General features: G+C 43.0%; 1 protein-coding gene across 2 annotated transcripts in view; it reads right to left on the bottom strand.

Annotated features, from left to right (window-relative positions):
* The window catches only part of dscaml1 (Down syndrome cell adhesion molecule like 1), a 92741-nt gene that overhangs the window by 30351 nt on the left and 42160 nt on the right, over positions 1-20230 (bottom strand). For both annotated transcript variants that reach the window (XM_019274407.2, XM_019274401.2), the window contains exons 4-7: positions 4380-4526; positions 3466-3744; positions 2034-2309; positions 1485-1784 (exon numbers count right to left, since the gene is read on the bottom strand). In XM_019274407.2, coding sequence (XP_019129952.1) covers positions 1485-1784; positions 2034-2309; positions 3466-3744; positions 4380-4526 — 1002 coding nt within the window. The remainder of the gene's footprint in view (positions 1-1484; positions 1785-2033; positions 2310-3465; positions 3745-4379; positions 4527-20230) is intronic.

Genomic DNA, 20230 nt, shown 5'->3' with positions numbered 1-20230 from the left:
TTTTGTTTGCTTTATAACTAATGAACATGTCAACATTCAAGCTATGAAGGTCATGCTGAACGGGCTTTAGTATGTGAAGTGGCAGTGAGAATGAGCAGTAGTGACCTCAACGTGTAACTGGTGGACTAACTGGAACAAAATGAACGTGAATTATACCCCTGAAAAAATATAAAAATGTAATACAAATGAAGCTTGACTGCCTCAATATGTTGGTCGTGTATCATTGCCAAAAGACAGAGACTGAAGGCTGTAGGCAGGCGGGCAGACAGACAGACGGCACAAAATGTGTTTAGCATTTGAAGGCACTGAGAGCTATCACTCAATCATCTGTCACTTCTTCTCTGACCTTCTCACCATTGTTCGTCTTGTATCTTTGTTTTTGTCTCTCCTTCCAGCCCTTCTACCCCCACATCTCCCTCTCTCTTTCACTCTCCTCCCTTTCTCAGCATGTGCTGAGCTTTGAAGTTCTGACGAGTGAAAGATGTATTATTCAGTAGCACCGTCGCACAGACACACACACACACACACACACACGGCGCCACACACATACACATATATAGTATACACATGCGTGTGTGTTCAGCTATGTCTGTGTGGCTCAGTATCCTTGCTACTGGACCCTCGCTGAATGGGATAAGTTGAGTGTATCACATTTCAGTGAGTGGCTAAGCATACTAGTGTCTTACTGCTGTTTCATGTGCGTGCGTATTGGTTGTATTTGTGTCAGTATGTGCTGCATGTAGATCAGAAGCTCTCTGGCAATTCTCACTCCAATGATCATTCTGGCATGTCTCCTTAGAGCAGACTCACATGTCACAACTACACATCTCACCAAAGGACAGAGAAGAGAGAGAGAGAGGGAGACCGAGATACAGCCCTGTCCATCGGTGTCACTACTCATCCTTGTCGTCTCAGACGACAGTGACATCACTAGCCCTGTCACCAGAGTTCACCATCACTCCCCCAACAGACACAAGCGTACTCTTTTTGTGTCTTCTCTCTTCCCGACGCTCCTTTCCATCTGTTTCTTTCTTTTCTAAAGTGTCTCACTTCCTGTCCTTTAGCCACTTTTTCTCTCCACGCAAAGTCTCTATTTTAACATTTTGTCCGCCTGCAAACATTTGTTTTCTTTACGTGTGTTCGTATGTATGTGTGCGTACACACGGGCTACATGTGAACTACGGTGAGTGAGACAACAGCACAGTAAGCTTGAGGAGACAGAGAAGAAAGAGATAGAGAATGTGACAGACGACATTCACTATATGGGCTGCTGGAGGAACCAAACACTGACTGCTGCGGATAATTAACGTAAAGATTGTAAAGACTGACAAAACAAAACATAAAAAAACAAAACAAGAGAAAACACACACAGAGATAGAGGTAGAGATATAGAAGGGTACAGGATAGGATATGGGTCAGGGTAGGGGTAGGGGTCAGGCTATGAGAAGCCTCTGTATGACTGATATTGAAAAGTAGACAGGCACCTCTTACGTTTATGCGCGCTTGGTACTCGGCGCTACCGGCCGAGTTTCGTGCGGCGCACCGATACACTCCTCCGTCGCGAATCTGCGGGCTGCTGACGTTGACGTGGCTCACAGTGCTGCCGTCGGAGAGCGTGTACTGGCTGGCTCTGACGCGTGACAGGTCACGGGCCACAGGTTCGTCGTCCAGCGTCCAGGTGATGGTGGGAGGAGGGGCTCCTTTGGCTGCGCACATCAGGGAAAACGGTTCACCCGGGACCACCACCCTCTCACTGAAGGAGGCAACAATACGGGGTGTGCCATCTGAGGAACAATCACATGACGAGAGGTGTGAATTTAGAAACAAATGGTAAATAAATTGAAATAGAGAGATCAAACTAGATGCAATTGCCATTGTGTCAGTTTTAAATCCATCAATCTCTGCTGCCCTCTTCACATCCTATCCACAGTATTTTGTGAAAATACAAACTGCCAACTGATATCCCGATAACAGACGTATGAAGTTAAGTATAAGACATAAAAAGAAAGAGACAAATCCCTTTCTGTCCTTACCTTCCAGCAGTATGATGGAGAAGTCCTGGGCAGTCTGGCCCTTGCGCGTAGCAAAGCATTGGTAAGCTCCTGAATGTCTCTTCTGTGCAGCGGAAATGAACAATGTCTCATTGTGAGCCCCCTGGATGGAAAAGTGCTGATCGGGTAGGACAGGTTCTGTGTTACGGTACCAGGACACGATAAAGTGGGGGGAACCCTGGACGGCACAGGAGAGGATGACTGTACTGCTGATCCCCGTCTTCAGGTTCTTGGGAGACAAGGTGACCCGCAGTGGCTCTGGAGATAAGAGGTAGAGCCAAGTTAAGAAAGAGAAGACATGCTTTTTGAAATGTCAGTCATATCTTCTCTTTTGCAAGTTACTACCTAAATATTGAAGGAACAGTACTTGGTGTGTATGCAGGCATGTTTCATGTCTTGCAATTTTTATTGACCTATGCTACGCTGGCCAGGGAACAGAAATCATATTTTGTTGTGACCGTGTATTTGTTTTTTGTGTGTATCAAGATTTTTGCCATTGCTTGTGCGTGTGCGTGTGTGTGTGTGTGTGTGTGTGTGTGTGTGTGTGTGTGTGTGCTAAGCAGCAAGGAAAACCGAGACAGAAAGACAGAAAGGGGAGAAAATGTCAGTGAGCAATAAAGCAGCTGGTGTTAAGTGCTGGAGGCTGCTGAATGTGTGTAAGCATGTGTGTGACTGAGCGACAGTGCATGTGTAAGACTTTCTTCACGGGTAATAAATGTACTGTAAGTTGTGTAACCAAAAGTGTGTGTGTCTATGTGTGTGTGTACCACCTTCTATGACCTGTCATAGCAGGTTTGTGGGTTTTGCAGTGATGTGCCCTGTGGCCACTCTGCCCAGTGTCCACTAACTTCACCCTTTTCCCAACCACACTCAAATTTCCACCCCCCACTTCCTCCGCTTCCCCCTTATCCTCTCCACAAGTGTGCCATCTTCTTTCTCCGCACCACCTCCTCACATGTCTTTCATTCATACAAACAACATTATGAAATTCTCCCTCTCTCACATCCTCTGTAAACAGAGAGACAGGCCAGCACCACCGTTGTTCTGCTCTGCCGCCGTAGCGACGCCTCACTGAGGTTTGAGAACACAGCGGGGGGAACAAGCTGTCCTTGGAGATCAAGCTCATATTCGCTCCAGACGAGGGTGGGTTGGGGAAGGGGAGGCGTGTAGGAGGCACGGGGCTAGTGCAAAGCCAACAGACCTTACATGATGTCTCCATCGCGCCTGTCCATGACCTGACATCACATTCATTACCTCTGTCCATCTCACTCTTTTGCTCCATCTGTAGTTGTCAGTGTAGAATAGTGGAGGTCAGGAGAGGTGGATGAAAAGATTTGTTGTGTGCTGAGAGGGGTGGTCACATGACTCAAATACTGGTATTTTATTACTCTGCTATACTCAGTCCTTTACCCACCTATGACGTTGAGGTGACCCGTCACCTCTTTGGAGCCAAAGCTGTTGGTGACCTCACAGATGTAGTTTCCACTGTCTTCGAGCCTCAAGTCGGAAATGGTGAGGCCGGTGATCCGCCGGGTCCAGCGTGAGTCTGCAGGTAAGGGCCGACCATCCTTTAGCCATCGGATGGTGGGGTTTGGGTATCCAGATGCGATGCAGGGCAACTCCACACTGTGCCCCACCTGCACCTCACCGGACTGGAAACTGTCCAGCACTGACGGGGTGGACTCCGTAGGGTCTGTAGATGAAGCAAAAATTTTCATTTGTCATTTTGGTTAATTTACTTGTTTACTTCTTGTGAAGAGTTAGATGAGAAGGAAGATACGATTCTCATGTCTAAACAGTAAATACAAAGCTACCGGCAGTGGATGGTTAGCCAAGCAAAAGGCCTGGAAAACCAGGCTCTGAACAAAATTCAAGCATTAAAGCAAACATGCTATATCTCGTTTATTTAATTGATACAAAAACTGCAATGTAAAATGATAGCTGTTATTTTCTATAGTGGGTTTTAGCCACTTGTAGTAACTTCCTGTTTTGTCTGGCAACTTTATAATGACTCCAGGAAGTGACTTGCTCTGGCCAAGAAATAAATAATTTACCCATAACACTGCAACTTGTGTCATTTTAGACTTGGTTTTGGAATGAATTAAACAAAAACAATACAACATGCTCATTTGTGAGTTTTAGAGGTGCTGGTAGGCAGATTTTGTTCCCATTGGACAGAGCCAAACTAACTGTTTCCCCCTGTTTACAGTCTTTATGCTAACCAACTCCTGCAATTCTTTGCAAGAAAGCATGTAAGAGAGATTTCCCCAAAACTTTCCCCTTAAAACTAAAACTCAACTACTTTTTAATTGGCATTTAGCAACTTACCCATAACAGAGAGCCTGGCTCCATTGCTCTGGCGAGTCTCTCCACTGTACTTGTGCTTTGTGATGCAGCGGTAGGTGGACAGAGCATCTTCCTTCTGCACTTCTGAGATATACAAAGCGCCAAATGAGGTCAGGAAGAAACGGTTACCTGTGGAGGACAGCAGAGAGAGAAGAAAGGAGAAGGATTTGAAGTATTAGTCAACAGATTTGAGTAACAAATAAGCCATTGTATTAAAGGCATATGATTTGAATTTAAAGCACTGTGTCTATGCGGGTATATTTGCATTGGGCAGGTTTCTTGTCTGCTTCAGTCTCAATTTTGAGCCCTACTTGCTCTGTTAAGGATTAAGGTTACTTAATCAAATATTCTAGCCGATAATCACATTTGGGGGATTGTGATTTGATAATTTGGTTTGAAATTAGATTTTGTACTGTCCACCATGGGGCTTTGCTTACTTTCTGGTCTTTTTATGGATAGATAATATTACATCTATTCTAAAAATATACAAATTTAAAGTGAGATGGCACAGTCACTCTCTATCTGTTGCACTACATTTCAGTGCATATCACATACGTGAAAGAAGAAAAGAACACATTTGAACATGTGTTTCTTGTCTGCACCTGCACTAAAACACTCTTCAAGATCATCAGGATCATACAAATTCAATACTTCTCATTTCTATACATTTGGCCTTGAAGACAGTAAGGGACTGGTCATGTAAGATATTTGCTGCTTTTGAAATATTCTAGATGCCAACCTCTCTTTCATAAGACGCTCTGACCTTCATGACAAAAACTCAAGCACATTTTCCAGAGAAATCACTGAAAAAGCATGACTAGAATATACATGTCTTCAAAAGGCTTAAGTGAACACATGGGAGCTTTTAACATACTCTGTTCCATCCATCTAGTGAGATATACACAATAGAGAAAGACAGATGGGAAGAAAGAGAAAGAGAGAGGAGAGTTATTGTAGGTGTTAATAATTGATGTGTCTGTGTGTGTTATGGTAACAGCAGATTAGAGTCATTTTCATTTCACATCAGTGACTGCTTGGTCTTCCTGTGATTTATCTTCATGTCAATAGAGACAGCATGTGCATGGATGTGTATGTGAGAGAGAAGAGAGCGATGGAAGGAAGAGAGACGAGGAGAGTGTATTTCAGTGTTTGATTATTTCCGCTTCTCTGAATCTTTTTGTATTCGGTTCCCCCTCAAAGGGTTATTTTAGACAGTGTGCACTTCAGAGTTTGTTGTAGATTGCAGATTGTTTGGTTATGCGAATGCTTTTGCAGTATATGTGTGTGTACGTGTGTGGACATGCTGGCTGTTGTTTGCTGTACATGATGTTTCAATGTCTCTTTGCAGTGTTGACAAGAGAGGACTTGAGTAAAACACAGGTGAACTGAATAGTTGAATACTGAAAGTATGTGACACACACACGCAAACTCTCAACACAGCTCCAAGGATTATTTGGAGAACTTCATTCTCAAGTATTTTGGGTGTTAGCTGTAAGATGTGTTTAGAAGATGCTGCTGTAGTGTGAAAACTTGAGTACTTTATCTCTTAAATTTTAAGTCAATACCAGTAGTTAATAAACAAAATCTATGTTTATTGTACGTAAATCTGCATGGATGCATGTCAAAATGTCAATACATGATTTTCTGCCTGTGTGAGTATCAATGAACATGTGTAGATATGAATGTGTAGATAATAACCAAACCACTGTGTATATGTGTGTGTGTGTGTGTGTGTATGTGTGTGTGTGTGTGTCTCCTGCCACAATGTGAGCAACGACAATCGATGTATTTTATAGCTGCACAACTCCATCGAAAGGAGATTTATTAAAACAGAGAGGACTGGTCTGGCTCACTGCCACACACGCATACACACACACACACACACACACACACACACACGCTCTATCACTCTAACAAGACTGAGATGTGAAGAAGACTGAAGGTTTTACTTCTTGTGTCAAAGCTGACAAGTTTTGACTGACTAAACAAAATGTGCACTATTCCACCTTGCAGTTGGTCTTTTCATACATTATACATACATTTCATTATCAAATAATCTGTTGATTAATTAATAAGATTAAGATTAAGATACTGTGAAAAATAGCCACAGAAATTTCCAAGAATTTTAGTATTTGCTTTGTTCAAAAATCCAAAGACATTCAATTTATAATGCAATAAAAAGAAAAAACTGTGCAATTTAGGTTGATTTAATAAGTAAATGATAATACTGAAATAGTTAATTATTTTTTGCCATTTGACTAATCAATTGATTAACTGATAATTTCACACTTTCACACAGTGTTTTGTATCTCTAAAAATGTCCGATAATGTCTATAAAGGCATTGCAATATCTCTGTGTAAATATATGAATGTATGTGTGTGTGTGTGTGTGTGTGTGTGTGTGTGTAAGATGCCCGATGCATCCGCATGCATATGTGAAAGTTCACACACACGTGTTTTCATGTGAGTCAGACTGTTGTGCTGAGTGCTAAGCGACGTAAGCTGTAATTTCCAAGCCTGCCCTTTTGTTCAAACCTGGGTATTAAGCCTTACAGGATAATATGCACTTGGCGAGTAGAACCCTGTATAACACACTGCTACACCCTGTCACAACATGCCTGTAGAGAGGAAGACAGAACCAGAAGGGGGTGGTGGGAGAGGAAGGGTTGGGGGGTAGAGTAAGAAATTCAGAGATGGTTAAGAATGGAGAGAAAAGAAAGTGGTGCAGGGGACATTAATGAGAAGGAGCTTGTCAAGGCTGAGTATTCTATCATTCCTCCTTGTTTCAGGATTTTCATTTCATTCATCAATTCACTGCAGATGATTTTCTTTTTCTAAATAATCAATTTATTGTTCAGTTCATAAAATAAAATGTCAGTGTTTTGCTTCACACAGAGCATGATGGGAAGTGTAGTAACGCAAATCAAAACATCCTCATACAAAATGCAAATTAGAAAAAACATTTTTGCAGTACTAAGCTGTTCAATGTCCTGTCAGCATGGTTTCCATCTATAGGATTTGTCTGTCTGTTAATACCCTTTAGACAAGCGAACAAAAAAGGTTTGCAATTGCAAAAAATTACTTTTCATAAATGGTGTCCTAGTACCATTTACATGCCAAATGAAGCATATCTGAGTATCTTAAATTGCCTTGAACATATCAGTGTAAGGCATGTGCAGCTGCAGCATGCAGTTACAATGCTTTAAGTCATAAAGGGAGCAAAGACCAAGCAAAAACAACCAGGTCAAAATTTCAGCACTAGAGTTGATGAGAGTGGCAATGACAATAAAGTTTAATCTAATCTCATCTAATCTAATATGAAGCAAAATATTCATTAATAAAATCATTTTATCCCAAGTCTTCGCATCACTGCTCCTAGTTGAACCTACTACTCTTCACTTCCTCTCTCCTTTTTTTCTACCTGATATTTAATTTCTAGTCGCTGCCTGTTCTCCTGAAGATGTGACACACCTAAAACAGCAGAGAAGGTGCAGGCAGGCGATGGAGGGAGGCGGTGGAGGAGAGGAAGGGGCTGACCCTACAGGGAGGAGGACGGCAGATGGAGATTGATGGAGGGAGAGATAGGGAGATAAAGAGAAACATGCCGTTGGGAGTGACAGAGGAGGGAGTGAGAGTGAGAGGGATGAGGGGCCTGCAGGCCCGAGAGCCACACATGGGTAACAACAATTCCTCCACGTCTTTCTCTATCTCTCTTTCTCTCCCTCTCTCTTTCTCCCCCTTGCAAGACTCTCCTTGTGGGAGAGGAGATCAATTCTCGTCTAGTCTGCCTACGCCTCCAGGAGTTTGTTGCTGTTGTTGTTGTTGTTGAGTGTGTGTATGTATGCGCTTCTGTGTCTGTGTCTCTTTTTTCTGCTGTGGGAGGCAGGAAGAGATTTTTTTGAGATTTTTCTATCCTGCACCCAAGTGAGGTGCAAAAGCCCCTAACTTCCTCCTTATTTCCCAACCCTTTCCTCTCCTTCTTTAACATTTCCTTTTCTATGTGAGTGACATCTATTCTCCAATCCCGGCCTCTCTTCCTACAGTCTCCCCTCTGCCCTCTACCTCTTTCTATTCCTGCCTTTTTTTTTCGCCTTCTAGTCTGTGCTCTTCTTCCTTCTCTTTCAGGGGGGTCTGTAAGTAATGGAGTCAGTTCAGCTGATCAGCCTGAGGCAGGAAAGTCAAGCCAAGTGCAGAGCTGCTGCTGCTGCTGCTGCTGCTGTATGTGTGTGTGTGTGTGTGCTGTGTGCACGTATGCCAGAAATTCCACAGACAGACACATACATGCAAATAACGAGACAGAGAGACAGGAAGGTAGAGAGAGACACACAGTGAAGAAAAGGATTAGGGAGCCCTGGAGCATCACTTGTCTTCCCCAAAGTTCCCCCAGAGAGAGGACACCCCTCTTCTTTGAGATATGTGGGGGAGACAGCAGAGGGGAAGGGGAGGCGGGATGGAAGGGGAGGTAAAGATGGAGGCAGAAGATGAAGGGATGCAGGAAAGGCACAGCTAAATATAGGTACAGTATATTACTGCCATTTTCAACAAATTATCATCAAACGGAAGGAACAGCAACATTGGAGATCATAAAGAGCAAAACAATGAGAAAAGAAGATGGTAATGTTAATGCAGGAACGTTGCAGCCACTGGGGAGGTTGGGAGGAGAAGAGAATCAGATCAGACAGGAAGGAAAGATTTAAAAAAAAAAAAAAGTAACTAAGAAAAGATATACATATTTTGAGATGCCGGCTAGACCACAGAGAAAAGAAAGAGACGGAAATAGATAAAACAGTGAGTGAAAGCGAGAAAGAAAGTGATACTGGGAGGAGAAACAGAGCAAGAGGGGAAATGGCGTAAGTAAAGGAGGTTCTTGGTGCTGCCATGCAAATGAAGGCGGCGCTGCAGCAATGCTAACTAACAGCAATTCACACTGTTGGACTCATCACTTATTAATGCTCTACGGCTCCCCCTCCCTCCCTCCCTCCCTCCCTCCCATCTCTTTCTCTCTCCCTCTCTTTACCCATTCCTCTCTCCCCTGCTCTCGCCAGGATCTCTCTTTTTTGTTCACTCTCTCGCTCGCTGTTGCTAGGGCCCGTGCACTCACGTGACAACAGCTGGGTAGGGGGCGCTGCAGTGGCACACAGCGACATGTGCAAGTGTGCGTTTCATGTGTGTTTTTTTTTTTGCATGCGTGCATTGTGTGTGTGTGTGTGCGACAGAGTACCCTTCATTAGAGGTAAAAACGGAATCAGCCATTTAAATGATGGCGACGGAGATCAGAGGAGAGGAGAGAAACTGCTGAATGGATCTGTAATTGATTCACAGGCCTGGGCTACAGGCCACAGAAGAGCTCAACACATCTCTCTGTGCATCATGTCACTTTATTTTTCACTCGGTGCTTTTTAACAAAAACACACGCTGAAGGCTGTAATGAACATTATTGTCAAGGTTTGCCTTTCAGAATTTAAGGCTAAATGGATCACAGGCTCTCTGCAATACAAACCAGTAGTCTGTACAAATGGACTTCTCACAAATACTCACACATACAATACACTCACAATCTGTCTCACGAGCTACACAGTCTTACTCCCACTGTCTCACAATCCACGTTTGCAGAGTGCACTCAACAAATTGTGAGTATGTGTGTTTTTTTTTTTTCTTTCTTTCTGCAGAGCATCCTCACTACAGGATGCCACAACGATGAGCAGACAGCGGAATACACCTACACATTCCTTATTTATACTCCTCCTCCTCCTGATTCAACTTTTCATTTCTGCTTTTATTCTCTTTTCTTCTTTCCTACCACTGTGTCGCCATCTATCCCCACATCATTAAATTCCTAATTTTACTAGCTCTCTTACACATGCACACACACATACATAAGTTGTCCCACATTCTGCAGTGCAAATGAAATATGTGTACCTATAAGTCCACATCAGGGTATGCGTGAGGTATTGAGGGTGTGTTTTTGGTTGTCTATATTAAAAGCTCTATCTTAGTTCTTCTGTAATTTTCTGAGTTTTACCATTATCAATCCAAAACCACTTTTGTGATGGACGACTCAGTAGCACTGTGCTGAGAGAAAGAGAGCAAAAAGGGAAGAGAGCTATTTTATTCTATAAACGCCCCTAGTCCCCTGTGGTTGGAGTGAAAGTCCCGTTGACAATGCATTGTTTTTTGCTGCACTTTATTCCCCAAAGGCTGCTGAAATCCACTGAAAAACAAGCACACACACACACACACTACACTCATAATTCTATAGTCATTTCCTAGTAAACATACACAGAACTAAAATGTCAAACTTTTCTACCACATTTCGATGCTACACTGACATATAATCAGGTGAATAGTGTCTCTGCAGTTCCCACTCTGCATCCCAAACACACCTGCACTATGTAACCTCATACTTGGGACACAATCAAGTACGCAATGCTTTATGGCAAGTTAAAGTCACATACCACCAACTATTTGGGTGAAACTGGATCATATTTTATAGACAAACTGTTGGTTTTGTGATGTCCTCAACTCTCTCTGATTTACTGAGCTTCCTGATGGACAGTGAAGTAAACTGCTGCGAACTATAGCCAATGCAAACTCAATTTGTTAGCTGGGCTGCCCTGCCCAGTGTATTGCACTACCAGTTCTACAGTATGTTATGTAAGTAATGTAATCTTAACATAAACAGTGGTATTGCACTGGAGATGCAGGATCACAAATATACCAATTTGTATCTTCCCACAATTTATTAAGCATATTTAATTATCTTTACCTGTTCCCAGAAAGATATGAACCAGCACAATCAACATTTCTACAAAGGAAGTCTGAGAATGTTTAATGATTTATTGCACATCAGTAGAGAGGCATCTAGCTCAACTTTATTCATCAATTATTTATGCATGACCTGGTGAGCAAACTAAGGACTTTGTAACAAGCTAGAAAACATGCCATTATACAAATCTACATAAGTGCATATGACTATGCTTAAAACAGTCCAGGAGAAGTTGTACAGATAGAAGAAGGTCTGCAGCACATCAGCACCATGGACAGCTACATTTCCAAATGTTCAGGAATACTGTCTGAGGTACCACCACGGACAGCTCTGCTGCTGTGGCCCAAAATAGGAAAACCTTCTTGCGTAAAGTCTCATCGTAGGGGTCTCAGCGGTACAATGGTTGGCACATTTAAACTGTGTGTGTGTGTGTGTGTGTGAGGTAGAGAGAGAGAAAGAGAGAGAGGGTAATGTTAGCTACAGTAGATACTGTGGCAGAGTAATAAAATAGTAATGTGGCATATGGCCCAGTGCTACAGCCCAGCCTACCAGCAGTCACTCAACTCCCTACCAGAGACAGTAACAGAGCATCGAACATTGGTAAACAAGGTGGATGCATTTGCGTTGGGTGAATACGGTGTAACAGATACGCCATATAACGAAAGGGCATAATAGTCAGATGGTTTAACAAACAAGCAGCAATCACACATTGGAGAAATCTTGACAGTGACACACATGGCATCCTGCTGAGTAGCTTGCACAAATGTGATACCATGTTGGCCCAGGTTAGGCTTAAGTTCCTTGTGTGGTGCCAACAGAAGATATAAGTCAAAAGAAAACGGTTGCAACAAAAGTGATGTAATAACTATGATTTGGTAAACTACATAAGATTCCAATGAAAACAAATTGCATCTATTGTATCTTGGAACTGAAAAATATTTATGCATATGCATACAAGAATAATTCTTTGGCCACCCGTGACTCATTATATTTTTACAGTGTTCGCCGTCTTACCAGAGTGACCTCACTGCAACTATTTACTGAAATAATCATACTAATAATTAAGTTTAGGCAGTTTGAAACTATTTTAAATGGTCTCCGATAAATAATGGCTTTTATAAGCCTGAGGACATGAGGACAAAAAAAAAAATCAGTGGTTTGTTTTAACTGTGTCTTCACGCAGGCTTGCTAGTCCTAAATTTATCAACACTGCCTCGGCTGAAGAGCACCATTTTACAGAAAGGTACATCATAAAACATGCAGCACACTATAATAAAACCATCCCTTATTTCCATAACAACAGCATACCCATGCCAAAAAGCCTGTGTGCAAAGATCATATGAAGAAAATATGTAGAAAAGAACAGATCTTTTAAATGGTGAACAGGTAAAGAAGAGAGAAAAAGAACGAAAGGATTTCTCCTCCTCCACTCCGCCCCCCAGCTAATTTATTTGATAATTACCAAGGGCCCATTATGGCTGATTTCAAGGAGGCACTGGGAAGGCCTACTAAAAGCTATTTCATTTGAGCTGCTAATACTGTATCTAAGCTCCCTCCTTGCGTCATACATATACCCGCACACACACACACACACACATACTGTACACTATATAAAACATGACTTGTACAACTGTGAGTCCATTCAGTCCCAACATGTAATTAACACCCTCACCCCACCTTCACTCACATCTAGAAGCAGGGCCGTGTGCATGTGTGTTTGTGTGCATGCACATGCATGTGCACCAGTGCAGACATGCATGTCTGCTCGGTGTAGGGGCAGGGGTGAAGGATAATAACGATTGGATTCTAATAAAATGTTCTCATCCTCCTAAATCCCCCTCCTGCCCTCTCCCCTTACCTGCCATATTAACACCCCCATTACAAGGGCAGATGAATGAAAATGAACAGAGCTGTGGTGTGATTCCCCGAGTGTCAAATCAATACCACTCCCCTCCTCCTCTGTTCCTCTCCCGCCTTCCAACCCGCCCTCTCTCCCCTCATCCTTTTCTGTGCTGCTATAATTTTCCTATTCTCCTCTCCTCTGTTGGGTCTGAAGAATTGACATGTGTTTGACAAAGGGAAATCTACACCTAGTGACAATAGGCTCTCTCCCTATCTGAGCCTCTCTCTCTCTCTCTCTCAAGTATGAAATGAATGACGCTTGCTCCTATCTTCTCTCTATTCACATTCAAAGTAGTCTATAATAGTTAAGTGCTACTGAGAACAAGCCAGACATAGAAAGAGCCACAAGGACGACATATTACTGCCGCTTTCTTTGACTCAACCAGAAACAAAAGCTTGTGTAAGGAACGAGAAGAGGTTATGTCAAAATAACAGGAGACGGTTAATAAAGATGAGTTGTGTGACTTTCACAGGCTTTGTCTCTTCTTCTCTCTTTATGAGTGCAGGACACACATGGTTAACGGAGGCAGAATAATTGAAGGGGAAACACAAGATACACACTCTGCCTATTCTTATCTCTCTACAAGTGTTTCAGTTTTTCAGCCTCAACCCTTGACCTTCTCGTCCCTCCTCTCCTCCCCTGTTCTGTCTGTTTACCAGGTTCAGCGTGATGCGGTGACCTGAGGAGAGGTATGCAGAGGACTAATGCACTCATTAAAAAGGTATGCTTCACCGTCAAATGCCAGCTGCCGCCCTCCCCAACATCACCACCACGTCTCCTGTTTTTCTTTGTCTTTTCCTATCTCGATATCTATCGGTTTCCTTGGTTTCTCTGTTCTCTACCTCTGTCTCTCCTCCTGCTGCTGTCTCTCCGTTTCTCTTTCTATATCTGTTGTTAGAAGGTGACACCCCTTACACCCACACACCCCTCATCCTCTCTGAACAACTCATGCTTGAGACTAGAGAGAGAGAGAGAGAGAGAGAGAGAGAGAGAGAGAGAGAGAGGAAGAAGAAAAACAAATAAAGGAAATGGAAAAATGCACTCATCCAAACCAAAAGAAATAGAAAGAAGAAAAAAAAATCTGATAATCTGTCTGTTTTTATCATCAGCCCACTCCCCGTGTCTTCATCTCTGTCTTTCCCTCTGTAATGGTTAAAGGCCTCTACCACACTAATTGGAATGGTCATAAATATTCAAGCAGCAAAATGGAGGCTGGGGTGGATGTCTGGATAAAGTGATGAGGAGAAAATTGTTAGGAAAGTAAGATAGAAAGGAAAACATACTAAAATAAGAGCAGCCAAAACCACCCTGCTTTCCTCAGATTGTTTGTACGTTCTGTTAAAATGATGCTCTGTAAGTCAAAGCGCACAAACACACAACCAAAACCAAACGGTTCCAGCTACATTTACCTGCAACTGCATTTGGTCACTGACAGTGACACATACATGCATACAAACAAATACTCCAGACTTGTCAACATGCATTGTGTCGCTTTTGTCTTTAATTATTTAGTCTCATAGATAATGGATAGAGACATGCTCGCCAGTCATGAGAAGGCTAACGGGACATATCTAATGCATTATAAACATCGCTGCGCACACATACACACAGAGTGAACTCTACTAAAGCGCGACCTTATTTCTGCTGTGGAGAACACAAAAACAACGGTGTGTGAACAGTCTAATTTCACACACAGGTCGTTTCTGTGTGATTGTCATCCATTATGGAGAGGAAGACACCGCAAACAGGGAGAAGACTGATCATGGATGCTCTGAAGGGAGCGCGTTGACATCTGTTCAGGTGCTGTTTAGTTTCCACCATCAACTTGTGGAAAGTCAGTGATACTGCGCACACACAACGCTGCTGCTGCTTGAGTAAGAGTGAGACCAGGAGAGTGCCGGCACACATGTGATAAACTCTCACACAAATCAATAAAGCCTTGCCCTTTGTAGAGCTATGTTGTCCTCAGTGGGAGTACTACAGTGCCACAGCATGTAAGCAGCACCACAGTGACACATACTGAATCTCAGGGAGCAGGGGGTCATCGGGGAGCGGGGCCTGTGTGCGGCTGAGTGCACCTTGCATGGCAGGCGGATGTGAGGAGCGAGGGAACGAGGGGGTAGGGCGGAGGCAGCGGGGAGGAGGGAGAAGGCCTGCAATTCTCCTACGCATTCCCCTTGTTCGCCTGCTCTACCATGATGATGCACCCTCACCGCTGTTGCTGGGCATCTTGACGACAGAGACCCAAAAGAGGATGAAGAGGAGGAGGAAAAAGGAGGAGTCAAAGAAATGAGGGATGATGGGAAGCAAAAGAGCTGTGGAGACAAATGTTACAGATTGGAGTAGAGTAGTGGTGACATGCTAAAAGCGGGTCCCCCAGATGTTGCGGGGAGGCCTGAGGGGCCAGGAGTGCCCGAGGTATGTGCTTGGAGGAGCGGAAGGGAGTGGGGGGGCACCACAGCAGAGCAGCAGCCTCCCTGCCTGGCTGTCTCTCTGTCTCTTCTGCCTCACTGCCTCCCTACACTCTGTCCCACTTTAGCCCAATGTCACTGCCAGACCAAGGGGGAGGAGATATAAAAAAAAAGAGAGAGGAGAGAGAGAGAGAGAGAAAAAGAAGGAAAGCTAAAAGGAACTAAGAGGGAGACAAAAAGGAAAGACATGGAGGACTAAAAGAAAAAAGATGGAAGATCCCAGGGAGGATGATGATGATGAGGACACTGATGCTGGAGGAGACTATTGGGAGTCCAACTAAGGTGTCATTTCATGCTTTCAAGTATCTGGATTTTCTCTCTCTCTCTATCCCTCTCTCACAATCCCTTGTCTGGGAATTCTTTTGTCTCCTTGTCACACAAACATACTGCACTCAGCATATGTAGAGTTACACAAGCAGTCAAGCACAAAGTCCCCACTGCAAATACATGCATGTGCAAACGCACGTCTGCACACAAACACATACACACACACACACACACACAGTGGCTTGCTGGCATGCTTTGCGGTTTTGTCAGCTGATCCAGAGTCCCATGGCATGGTGATGTGCGATTCTTGGAGATAGGCATGCTTAACAGGACAGCAGTAAAACAATCCAAACGGTTCAATAAAGACCATGTTTCTTTCCCTTTGCTGCGCTTTGATACTGTTAAATTTATTAACTGTCCTACATTCCACTTACCATTACAGATAGCTGCAGCCCGCTGGACACACACAATTTAGCACTAGCCTTTACACTATAGCAGTCATAATAAAGATAGTAAGTGTGAGGTTGAAAGCAGTGGGAGGAAATACAATTCTATATACAAGTTGTTAAAGGAGGGCTCCACTGACTTATTGTTACACTCCTATAACACTGTTACACTCAGGGACAGAGTAAAGGATCAAAACTGATGCAGCAGAACCAGATATATCAACTTTTTTGAAGTCCACACATTCTTCTTCCTTGTCAAAACCTGGAGCCTACATTACCCACAATGCAACACAGACAGTTGGGTGAGAGATTCGGTTGTGTAATAATAATAGCACCTAATGTAGGCTCAAATGATTTGAGGAGTAGGTTACAGAGGACTAAACTTATCGTCTAACTCTGCTAGTATTTGCTATACACCTACTTTCCTGTAAGAAACACAACATTTGGCCAAAAGCTCATGCTCTCAGAAGCATATACTGTATATATAAATATACAAGCAACCTTGAAAACATGTGAAAATAATGTTGGTCTTTGAGCACAGAGACATTGTTGACCCTGGATGAAGTTCTCGGTGTACTCTGCACAATCATTTTGATCTATTTATTTATTTTGAGACTTTTTACCCATGCAGCAAATGAGCAGAATGAAAGAACATGCAGGACATAAATTAATTAATCTCAGAAGATAATTTAGCTCCAGATGTTTTACTCCGAAATGAAATGAATTGCTCTTCATGGAAATTAGGCTTTGGTTCATGTTTAAGAGCACAGATTGTACATGTTCAGATTCATATGCATGCAGGGTAGAACTGGGTGATTACAGATTAGGGAAGTGTGATTAGAATTATTATATTGCATTATCATTGCAAACCACTGCAATGCTCAAAACTGAAGAGTCCTCTCAACCAGTTTAACCCTGTTTTTTCAGACACAGTACAACAACAACAACACAAATGCAGCCATTCTACGGTTCACAAATGGATCCATTCAACATTTTAATAATGTGAACTGATGTCCATCCATCCAGACTTTAAAAGCCTCTCTGACAACAACAAACTCGCCATCCTAATCAAACTGTAAGAATAAGTTCAAGCAAGAAGACTATTATCATTGTAATTTCCTCATCTCTCAGACTCTCCACGTTTAAACCACCTTATCTGCTGTCACGGAAGAGAATGCCACTTATTTTATTTTTTCTCTTTCCAGGCAGGAGCTCCGAGCTGGCTACACATCAAAGGCTTTTCATCCAAATAAAATAAGTTTATAGGCTTACGACCCAATAAACCGATTTTATGTATAGGGTCAACACCAAAAGATCATTAAAATATAAAAATAAAGCACCACATTTTTCTAACCCTTGGTGTCTTCCCTGACTTAAGTGGTAGCGCAGAGGACCACAGCACCTTCATCCATCATCCTTTCATCCTAAGGTCCTTAAATCTCAGTTTGGCCACTCCACCCTGCCCTGTGCTCACACACCTCCACCTTTTTTAGCTCAGACAACTGCAGTTCAACCCACCTTTGTCATTTTTTTTTATCCCACCCCACCTCACACCTACCCAACAGACCCACTAACCTCACTAGAGACCACTTTAAGAGGAGTTTACACATCAGGAAATTCACCTACATCAGCATAACATGCACATCAAGTAATCACAGCCCCTGAACTTCTTCTCAAGGCAAGAAAGAGCTTAATGACAGAAACACACTCACGGCCTGTTTGACTCTTTCTTTTCTCATTATTAACTTAATCAGATTTTAATTGTGATTTGTGTGTTGTGGTCTCCTCTTCACACTGTTGGGACCATGGATGTGTCCTGTTAATGATCGCTCTGGGTACAGATGCATATGGTTGCAGCCATGTAGAACAGAGCAGGATAGCGTGAAAGTGCAATGGCAATCTCCTGGCCCTTGCCCATGCCCCCACCGCTTACCAACATCTACGTTTTTTATGACAGAAAACCCACCTCCTCCCCCCTCTGTCCACTGTCCAATCCCAGTACAGTCCTCAGCATCCCTCCCTAAAGAGTGGGAGGTCTCATCAAGGGCTGGCACTGAGATATGGCAGTTTGGCTAGAGGTGGCATTTGCCAAGGTCATTCAGCATATCTGTGTGTGTGCCACCATCTCTGCTGCATGAGAGAATCCCAACATACTATATTTGGATATAAAAACAGCGCAGACATTGGCCATTTTTGTATTTCAGTTTATAATGCAGTATGCAGAGTAGAGGCCATCTTATGAGACTGCTTAGCTGTCTGCCTGCAGTATAAGGAAAGGCAAGGTTTGCTACTGCTGCTGCTGCTGCTGCTTGGTTTTAATGGGCCAGCAACTGAAGCTGAACCTCAAATCATCATAATGAGAGAGAATGAGATCCACATAGGCAAGGGGGAGGAAGGGAAGGTAGATAAGGAAATCGGGTAGAGAGAGAGAGAGAGAGAGAGAAAGACAGGAGAGCCAAAGAAACAGAGGGGGGTGGAGAGAAAGGGAGAGATAAGGAGAGGGGAAAGAGGGGTGAGAAATGAGAGAGATTCCTCTGCATCTCTGATTTGCTTGGGTGATATTCATCAGAGCAACAGAGCGTAGGGGAGGAATAGATGGAGGGAGGCAGCAGCGCGGGAGGAGGGGAAAGAGAGAAAGAAAGCATAAGTATTTTTTGTTTCTATAAGCCATTTATTTTTATTAAGCTTCCCTGCCTGTCCTTGTAGCTGTTTCCTGTGCTCTCCTCCGGCTTGTATTTGTTTATGTTTGGTTACAGGGGCATGCCTATAGCTGTATTTTATGAGCGTAAAGCAAAGCATTGCATTCAAAATGTCCGGATTTCTATATTTATTATTATTGTGATTATTTATGGTTTCACTATAAAGACAAAAACAAAGAAGATTATCAAAAAGTTTCCCTACCTGGATTCTACGATGTTTCTTTTATTTTAATTTACTTCTAATTGGCATTAAATGATCAAGCTGGTGACGCCAACGGTGTGTGTAACCAAAGCCGGATATAGCTTATTCCTAAACTATTAAAAAACATATAAATGAGTCACACCATCTCACAGAGTGACATGTTCCTTCATTATGATGAATATGGCCACTGTAGTTTATTTTGAGTCAATCCCACACTTACCATCCTGCTGCCTTAAATACTCACTAAAGCACCAAATGTGTATTCATTTGCACACGATATGAACATAAATGCACATTTACTCCTGTTTATAATCTGTTAGAGAGTTGCATCTTTACTGGGAATGTGGCAAAAATGCTATAGACAAGCCAGAGAAGTCAAAAAGTACTGAGACCAACTCAGTCAGTCATGGGATCTGTCGATCTGTTTATGAAATACACAGAATGCTCTGCCTTATTCTAGACTATTTTAATTTGCTAAATTCACTGCTGCTGAAAGTGTGGAGTGGTCAGTTGGAATAAGAGCGCATAAGTAATATGGAAGGTGACGGTGATTATAATAGCCATGGTCTAAAAAGCTTCAAGCTGTTAGAAGAAAAAAAAAAAAACAAAGCTGAAAAATATTAAGAGGCCGGGTGCAGTGCAGTGTGGGAGAACAAGCTGAGAAGAGGATGAGGGACGCAGGGAGGGGAAGGAGAGTGGGAGAGTGAGGGAAGGAGGGGGAGGGAGGCAGAAGAGAGGGAATGTGACAGAGTGGTGACAGAGGGAGAGAGCAGAGCGCTGTGTGTGTCAGGACTGTGTGTGTCTCTGTGCTCGTGTCCCCAGGCGCAGGCAAACATTAGCTGCATTAAGTGAGCTGACAGGTCCCTCCCCATTACCACTACTGGTGGCCCAGGGAGGGAGAGAGGGAGAGAGGGAGAGAGAGAGAGAGAGAGAGAGAGAGAGAGAGAGAGGAGAGAAATTGAAGACACTGTGGTTCTTACCAACTGTCTGTAAAATCCAAAACACAAGATGTGTGTCTCCTTCTGTGCACATACACTCAGATATATTATTGTGACATATTTGCATAGGAACAGTGTCTG

Source organism: Larimichthys crocea, chromosome VII, assembly GCF_000972845.2.
Source record: "Larimichthys crocea isolate SSNF chromosome VII, L_crocea_2.0, whole genome shotgun sequence".
In the NCBI taxonomy this organism is placed as follows: domain Eukaryota; kingdom Metazoa; phylum Chordata; class Actinopteri; family Sciaenidae; genus Larimichthys; species Larimichthys crocea.
This window is presented reverse-complemented; position numbering and strand designations above follow the sequence as displayed.